This window comes from Ahaetulla prasina, chromosome 8 (assembly GCF_028640845.1).
Source record: "Ahaetulla prasina isolate Xishuangbanna chromosome 8, ASM2864084v1, whole genome shotgun sequence".
Classification (NCBI taxonomy): Eukaryota; Metazoa; Chordata; class Lepidosauria; order Squamata; family Colubridae; genus Ahaetulla; species Ahaetulla prasina.
Window position 1 is genome coordinate 9,645,883 of NC_080546.1, and position 9,449 is coordinate 9,655,331.

Here is a 9,449-nt window from a genome sequence, read left to right on the forward strand (position 1 = left end):
CCGTGGTCCACCGGATCAAAATTGAAGACAGTTGGCAACCGACTCACATTTATGACGGTTGCAGTGTCCCACTGTGATCTCCTTTTGTGACTTTCTGACAAGCAAAGTCAATGGGGAAGCCAGCTCCGCTTAAGGACCGTGTTGGTAGTTTTCAACAACTGCAGGGATTCGCTTAAGGAACATGGCGAGGAAAGTTATAAAATGGGGCAAAACTTGCTTAAGAAATTACTTAACAAATAGTAATATAAATTCTGGGCTCAGTTGTAGCCGTAAATCGAGGTCTACCTGTAATTCTTATTTGGGTTTTGGGGTAGTTTCAGTTTATTTCCCTTTTTGATTTTTTTTCTCTTCAGCCTAGAAATGCATGGAGAAATAATGTTTTTCTCGGACGTGGTGCTGGTATTTTGCCATTATTATTATTTTCATTTCCTTGAAGGATTTCTTTTTTCTCTTCGCTATAATTCTTAATTTGGGTTTGGATTAATGTTCCTTTTAAAATTATTTTCCTCTTTGCTCTGAAGTTTGTGTGGATAAATAAGATTTTTTCCAGAGGTGATGGTGGCCTTTTGCCATTTTATTTCTCATTTCCTTTCTTTGCTACATTTCTTTGCTACAATTCTTATTTAGGTTTTGGGATAGTTTTGATTAATTTTCCATTTCATTTTTTTCCTTCTTCACCCTATAGTTTGTATGGGCGATAGTTTTTAAAAAAAAAAATAATAATCAGTAAAGCAGTTAAACAGCATTGTGGTGTTATTCAGTTGGCCTATGCTATTACCCGTTGCACATTTTAAAAAACCACATTAATTGCAGGGTCTTAAAAGGGTTTCAGATCCGAAGCAGCCTTTTCCATCCAACAGATTTTATCGAATGGAGTCATTTTCAGAAGTAATTTGCCATTGCTTCCTTCCTAGGGGTGGAGAGCAACTGGCCCAAAGCCTCTCGGCTAGTTTTCATGCCTGATTTTTAATTCTTGTTTTTCTATATTTATCGCTTTATTGTTGTATTTCACCTGGTCACTTTGTAAGATGGGCAGCCATAACCCCAAGGCAGCAAATAAATTAACAATATAAACCATGACAATAATATAAAGATGACAAATAATGAACACAAACTGGAAAATTAATTAGTTTATGTAGCCATTCTCAACAGGATTAACATACTGCAATCTTTCCAAATAACCTTGTGCAGGTATTCAGTACTGTTTACTTAGCTTTTAACAACTCTGAAATACATAATTCTGAGCAAACAATATTACCCCATGGATGTAAATAATATTCAATTCAATGCATAGTAAATTTGTAAAGATTCATAGTAGTTACCGGTAGTTAATGGGTGGTAAAGCATGCAGTGTTCTCAGGTCAGAATTGACAATTACATTTCCATTAATGTCATTACAAAAAGTAATGAGAATTGTATTCTATTGGACTCGAATTCACTTTTCATTTACTGTTTAAAGTTCTATGCCACTTACTCCCCTGAAAAAACGTGTTTCTGAAATCTTGGCAGATAAATCAATACCCTTAAGCCTGTGTAATTGCCTTTCCCCATTACATACCAATATTACTTGGCTCGTTTTTTAAAAAAATCACCTGGATCTTTCCTGTAAATAATTCATTATAAATTTTATTTTTTCCAACCTCTGTCCAATGATATTTATCTAACAATTGGTAAGTGTTGATTTTTTCCCCATGTGGTAGGACATATTCCAATGTCCGATATGCTCTTAATTCGATGAGTTAAATAGCACCAAGAAGGAAAAAAAATAGTTTCACAAATCGGAACAGATGATAGATAGTAGGTTCTAGCTTGCAGGAGGGTTTTAAACAAATTCATGAAAACTATTAGCAATGCTGTAACTGCACAAAATTGTTGGATTAGATGATTGCCGAATTCCTTTCAAAATGTGAGAAAGTACTGTACAATTTTGCAGAATTTAACTTTTAATTTGTAAGTGGGTTTTTTTTGATAATTTTGAGCCGTTTCGTTAAAACTAATAAGAATCCACAAAACTTAACAACCAGTTTTGCAAATTTCTTCAGTAACTTGACTATTGTATGGCAAATGGAAGTGACAGGCACCGTTTAACGAAGGACATAATCTAAAAATAACAACCAAACCAATCTCCCTCGATTTTTCACCTTCTATTATGCTGGTTTATGTAATAAAAGATTCGATTTGATACTCTTCAGATTCTGGCTGGAAGGTTTGGGGAATTGGTTTAAATTAACATCTGAAAACGACTTGGGGGAAGACTAGATGTGATGTAACAATACATTGTCTCAGTAGGTGGCAGCATCTGACTAAACTTTTTAGGTTAAAATCTAAGCAGAGGGAGACTTGACTAGCCAATATCAAACCAGAAGATCAGACTGAAAAATAGTTATGAAGTCCCACAGAAAGCATCAGCAAGCTGCTTTTGTACTGTGGCCAAGAAAAATACATGGATATGTACCGGAAGTAACTAACAGTGAATTTTGACTCCATGAAGACTTGACTATTATGGAAGGTTACAATAGCATGAAACAACTTGGAAAGTTGTCCTGAATTGACAAGGCCAGTATAGTCCTCAACTTATGACCACAATTGTGCCCAAAATTCCTGTTGTTGAGACGTTTGTTGAGTTTTGCCCCATTTTACGACCTTTCTTGATTCAGTTTGAGGGAATCACTCCAGCTGATAAGTTAGCAACTTGGTTGTTAAGTGACTCTGGCTTCTCCACTGACTTTGCTTGTCAGAAGGTTGCAAAAAGGGGGTCACGTGACCTTAAGACACAGCAACGGTCATAAATATGAATCATTTGCCGAGCATCTGAATTTTGATCATGGTCATGGCTGCAAAGGTTGTAACTGTGAAAAAAGGTCGTAAGTCATTTTTTCAGTGCTATTGTAACTTTGAATGGTTACTAAACAAACTGTTGTAAGTCAAGAACTACCTGTAGTTGTATCCAGTGGTACACCAAGTAGACAACACTCTACCCGCATATCCTAAGTTATACTGTCATCTACCTCCTTGCTCCACTGCTGTGTCCTGCCACATTCAATTCCAGAAATAGTATCAATGCTCAAGGGTAGGAACCAATGAACCATGATTGAGGAGGTGCCTCAGCTAGTGCTCATTTACGCGTTACAGATAGTCCTCAACTTACGACTATGATTGAGCCCAAAATCTCTGTGGCTAAGCAAGAGAGGGTTTTTTAGTGAATTTTGACCCATTTTTACAATCTTTCTTGCCACAACTGTCAAGGAAGTAACACAATTGTTAAGTGACTCTGGCCTCCCCACTGACTTTATTTGCAAGGACCCAAAAGGTCATGTGACTCCAGGATACTGCAACCGTCATAAATACGAGGCAGCTGCCAAGTGTCTGAATTTTGATCATGTGACCATGGGGAAATGCTGCAATGTTTTCATACAACTGTTGCAGCATCCCCATGATCAAATAGTCAAAATTCAAACTTTTGACAACTTTTTCCAATGCTTTTGAAACTTCAAATGGTTAGTTTAAAAAAAAAGATGGTACTTTGAAGACTACCTGTATATATTAACGTCAAAACCCTGTAATGGGTACAGGAACCCTGGAAGTGAGAACCGTTATTAAAGATAATACATGTTATAATTCCCAAAAAAGATTTATTAAGTTCACGTCCACTATTTTTAGTCTGCAAATAAAGAGGGAGAGGTGAGTAAAAGGAAGACAATGGATCACTTGAGCTTAATACTTTTCTTAACTCCAGCACGTATGCCAGACAATTCGCCTGCGTATTTTTGCGTTTCTCTTCGGAATTCACGAACTTGTCCCCTTCTACGGATCTTGGCTTTTCTGAATTTCTCACGATGTTTGACTCTTGGGTTACGATCAATCTTCTTTCTCCTAGGCGTAAGGCCTTTGTTTTTCAACATCTGGTACGTTGCTCCCCTCTTTTGGTCCGATTCTTCCTCTTCAACGACGAGATGACTCGTCCCTTCTTTTTCTTCTCGTTTCCTCTTCTTCTTAAGCATGATCTTCTCTTCCATCTCCTTGTAAAACTCCAATGCAGCTTGCTCATCAAAATCAGAATCGTCTGCCAGTTCGTCTTCAGCCTCATCATTTGTAAAGGTTGGCGATTTCTTTTTCCTCTTATTAACCATTTTTCTAACAAACAGCGGGGACTTCTTCCTGCTCTCTACCCCATCGGTGTCATTGCTACGGAATTCCTTAAGAAGTAGACGAACCTCTGGCAACAGTTTCTGGTCCACCACCGCCAAGTCATTGATCAGGTTCCTGTATGTGACAAGCCTCTCGATGATGGGATGCCCGTGGATTGGAATCCTTTTCGCTTTCAGCACCAAGTAAAAGCTGATGTTGCAGCAGTAGTTCAGATAGAGGTGGTACTTGGTTTGCAAATACTGGCTCCCTTTTCCCTCTGGGATGACCCCGTCGCTCATCATTTGCACGAGGGGCTCCAGTTCATCTCTGAGCTCCAGGACTTTGGCTTGGAAGTCCTGAATCAGCTCCAGCAGTTCAGGAGATTCCTTCCTCAGCAACTTCAGCTGCTCTTTTTTAGAAAGGGACGCCAAGTCCTTGGCGATTTTCTGGCCCGATTCTTTTCCGCCGGTCGGCTCCGCTGCCCTGGTGTAAGCCTGAAGGAGATCCAAGCCGTAGTCTTCCTCGCCCAAGTCCTCCGCCATCCTCCTCTGAATGGCCTGAGCTTCCGCCTCTTCTTCCAGCTCCTCGGCTTCCACCTCTTCCTTGCTCTTCTTGGGGGCTTTGGGACGGCGGGCTGCCCCCTCGTAGTCCGTGCCGTAGTAGAGCTTCTTCCTCTGACCCCAAGCCAGCTCGCTGGGGAGGCCTGAGCCCCACCTGCCTTCGCCCCGCTGCTCTTCCAGGTCGCTGTCCATGTCCAGAGGCTCATCGTCCTCCTCTTCATCATCATCACCACCACCAGGCCCCGCGTCGCCATCTTCCTCAGACTCCTCGGACAGCTGCAGGCCCAGCACCTCTTCTTCTTCTTCCACCTCCTCCTCCTCCTCCTCCTCACTGCCCAGCGCCGCCAGCACCGCCTCCTCCAGCCGCCGCTCGTGGAAGTCGTCCGCCTCCTCCGTCACGCGCGGCTCCCCCGGCTCCGGCTCTTTCATCTTCTCTTCTCGGCGCTCGGCCGAGGCCCGCAAAGCCGGCGGGACTCTTCGGCGTGCCTTCCCCATGATGGCCGCCGAACCCCCTCAGAAGAAGAAGAAACAAGACGGACTGAGGCAACGCTGTCGCCGGCGGGGCCCGAGATACGACTTCCGGGTCGAGGTTGAGGTCAGCTCGGAGCACGGTTTCCGGTTTCCGGGAAAGGAAAGACGGGGGGGGGGTGACCGTTCTGTATTTGTCGCCTCTGTTCCATACGCCAATCTTGGCTTTTTCCTCCCACCCCCGGCTTAACTTCCGGCGGTTTTGAGCTTCCGGTTGTGGAAAATCTTGGGGGCGCTCTGTTTGGGGAAAAAAAAAAAAGAAGACTATAGAGAGTGGAGCCTGTTTGGAAGAGCGTGGCGCCCTTCTGGCTTTTGGCTCTTCTGCCCGCCGCCATTTCTGTCCCCCTTGGTTTTCTTCATAAGGAATATATTGGGGTTTTTAGGCATGTGGGGGAAATCTGCCTCTGGCACGCCGACAACTTATTAATGATGTCTGCCTTTGCCTTTGTTTTCCATTTTAATTTTTCTTTCTGCTTTATCACTTATTATCAGCTACCATTTACCTATCAAACTTTATCTTATCTATCATCTATTTATCATGATATACCGCCTACTATCTACCTACGTCTGTCTGTCTGTCTGTCTAGTCTCTTTGTCTGTCTGTATCTATCTATAGCTATCTGTCTATCATCTATATCTATCTATCTGTCTTATCTATCTATATCCATCATCTATATCTATCTTCTTACCTATCTAAATCTATCTCATCTATGTCTGTCTGTCTATTTATCATCTATATTTTCTGTCCTATCTATCTATCTATCTATCTATCTATCTATCTATCTATCTATCTATCTATCTATCTATGAATCTATATATCTGTCTATTTATCTATCATCTATATCTGTCTGTCTATTTATATCTGTCTATCATCTATATCTATCTTCTTATCTAAATCTATCTCATCTATGACTGTCTATTTATCATCTATATCTATCTGTCCTATCTATCATCTATATCTGTCTGTCTATTTATCATCTATATCTATCTATCTGTCTGTCTGTCTGTCTGTCTGTCTGTCTGTCTGTCTGTCTATCATCTCTATCTATCTATCTATCTATCTATCTATCTATCTATCTATCTATCTATCTATCTATCTATCGAAAATCCATCTGGTTCAGTTCCAAGTTGGGAGAAAGACATTGGAGAGAAAGACTGAGTTTCCTTCCTTTCTTTAAGAACATGTTTCTCCATTTCTCCCTTTGGGGAAATATATTCTGCTTTTAATATTCCCCAAAATATTTCATTCTGGGTGGGGGACAGCGGGGGCTTCCTTATCTATCTATCTATCTATCTATCTATCTATCTATCTATCTATCTATCTATCTATCTATCTATCTATCTATCTATCTATTGTATCCTTACTTGTATCCTTACGATTTATATTGACTGTTTCCTAATATGATTTGATTGCTTATTTGTACCCTATGACTATCATTAAGTGTTGTATCTTTTTGTTCTTGATGAATGTATTTTATTTTCCTTATGTACACTGGGAGTATATGCACCAAAGACAAATTCCTTGTGTGTCCAATCACACTTGGCCAATAAAGAATTCTATTCTATTCTATTCTATTCTATTCTATTCTATTCTATTCTATTCTATTCTATTCTATTCTATTCTATTCTATTCTATTCTATTCTATTCATCTATCATCTACCATTATCAACTTACCTACCTCTGTCTGTCTGTCCGTCATCTATCTATCAACCTTTTTCTGTCTTATCCACCCATCTATCATTATCTACCATCTATTTATCTTTCTATCTTCTTCTATCATCTCTATCTATCTAATGCTGTATAGTTACTATGTCTACCTCTGTCAGTCATCTATTTATCGTTATCTACCATCTGCCTATCAACCTCTTTCTATATGTCTCTCTATTTCTATCTATCTGCCTGTCTGTCTTATCTAAATGAATTGGCTACTGAACTCCAGTGGATTCTACTGTCCATTTTTATACTGTATGGCCACTATGTGCTTTTAATTGCTGCTCCTTAGATTTGCAAATACCAGCCAGACAAAGGAATATGTAATTAACTTTACTGACACTAAATAAGTCTCCACAGGGAACTGGGGTAGATCTTTCTTCGACTTGGAAGTGATGCAAGGTTTAAGCTAGCTAGTATTTTTATTCATTTATCATTACATGTTTCTTTGTAAGTAACTCAAGGTGGCATGTGGAGATAGCCAAGGAAGACCAAGAATGGAGAGTAGCTTGGGAAGTCAAATGCCCATCTTGTTGTCAAGAAAACTCCATCCAATGTGATCTGCTGGCGGGAGGGATATAAAAATACAAGAACACAGTCACAATTGCGTGATGAAAACCTTAGGATTCTTGATGAACATTTCTTTTATGTACGCTGAGATCATACACACCGAGACAAATTCCTTGTGTGTCCAATCACACTTGGCCAATAAAAAAATTCTATCCCATCCCATCCCATCGAATGCCATCTTGAAGTTTTGGGTTCGCTCATGAACCATGATGCCCCTGATTGTGTTAATGTAATGAGGAGTTGAATTTTACTAGAGGCCGAGATGGTGCAGTGATTAGAATGCAGTACTACAGGGCTAATTCAGTGCTCACTCCAGGAGTTCGATCCTGACCGGCTCAAGGCTGACTCCGCCTTCCATCTTTCCGAAGTGGGTCAAATGAGGACCCAGATTGTTGGGGGCAAGAGGCTGACTCTGTAAACCGCCTAGAGAGGGCTGTAAAGCACTGTGAAGCAGTATATAAGTCTTAAGTGCTATTGCTATCTTCTACCAGGAGATGGAAGCAGTTACAGGTTTTCAAAGAGATGACATTCAGGGCGTTGACCTCCAAGCCAATCCATAAGGCTACAACGCCTGTGTAACCTCTGTTCTCCTTGATCTACAGGCTCCTTGATCTAAAGTCGAGCCCAAAATTTCCATTGCCAAGCAAAGCAGTTGTTAAGTGAGTTGCATCTCATTTTACGACCTGTGTTTGCCACGCTTGTTAAACAGCGTACTGCGGTTGTTAACAGAATCATGTGGTGGTTAAACCAATTTTACTTCCCTCGTTGACTTGGCTTGCAAGGGAGCTGGCTGGGAAGTTACCAATGGTGACTCCCCCCATCCCCCAGGACAGTCTTAAATACATGCCAGTTTCCAAGCGTTCGAAGTTTGCTTCGAAGGGCCTTTGTGGCTCAGACTGGTAAGACAGTCTGTTATTAATAGCAGCTGCAGCTGCTTGCAATTACTGCAGGTTCAAGCCCCACCAGGCCCAAGGTTGACTCAGCCTTCCATCCTTTATAAGGTAGGTAAAATGAGGACCCAGATTGTTGGGGGCAATAAGTTGATTTTGTATTTAATATACAAATGGATGAAGACTATTGCTTGACATAGTGTAAGCCGCCCTGAGTCTTCGGAGAAGGGCGGGATATAAATGCAAATAATTTTTTTTTAAAGTCACATGACCACAGGGATGCTACAACGGTCATAACTGAAAAATGGCGACATGTCGTTCCCCCCTCCCTTTTTTTTAGTGCCGTTGTAACTTTGAACGGTCATTAAACAAATAGGATCGATACATGTAATATCTCGAAGATGAGAAAGCTGATGTGAAATAATGGCTTTCTTCTGAGATATTAAACAGCTTTGAGTCTTTGTCCCAATCATTAAACCTGTCTTATTTCTGGGCTGCATAAACAGCGGGATAGAATCAAGATCACATGAAGTGTTAATACCACTTTATAAGGCCTTGGTAAGGCCACACTTGGAATATTGCATCCAGTTTTGGTCACTGCGATGTAAAAAAGATGCTGAGTCTCTAGAAAGAGCGCAGAGAAGAGCAACAAAGATGATTAGGGGACTGGAGGCTAAAACATGAACGATTGTAGGAACTGGGTATGCCTAGTTTAATGAAAAGAAGGACTAGGGGAGACATGATAGCAGTCTTCCAATATCTCAGGGGTTGCCCCAAAGAAGAGGGAGTCAAGCTATTCTCCAAAGCACCTGAGGGTAGAACAAGAAGCAATGGGTGGAAACTAATCAAGGAGAGAAGCAACTTAGAACTAAGGAGAAATTTCCTGACAGAACAATTCATCAGTGGAACAACTTGCCTGCAGAAGTTGTAAATGCTCCAACACTGGAAATTTTTAAGAAAATGTTGGATAGCCATTTGTCTGAAATGGTGTAGGGTTTCCTGCCTGGGCAGGGGGGTTGGACTAGAAGGCCTCGAAGGTCCCTTCCAACTCTGTTATTATGT

At 41.0% G+C, this 9,449-nt stretch overlaps 1 protein-coding gene across 1 annotated transcript; it reads right to left on the reverse strand.

Annotated features, from left to right (window-relative positions):
• Positions 1-3,612: 3,612 nt before the first annotated feature.
• On the reverse strand, positions 3,613-5,295 carry UTP3 (UTP3 small subunit processome component). The gene has a single exon (XM_058193572.1). The coding sequence runs from the start codon at positions 5,181-5,183 to the stop codon at positions 3,705-3,707; it is 1,479 nt and encodes a 492-aa protein (XP_058049555.1). The 5' UTR covers positions 5,184-5,295; the 3' UTR covers positions 3,613-3,704.
• Between the last annotated feature and the right edge of the window lie 4,154 nt (positions 5,296-9,449).

Coding starts and splice junctions, on each gene's coding strand:
- UTP3 (XM_058193572.1), bottom strand. CDS start 5,183: ATGGGGAAGGCACGCCGAAGAGTCCCGCCGGCTTTGCGGGCCTCGGCC.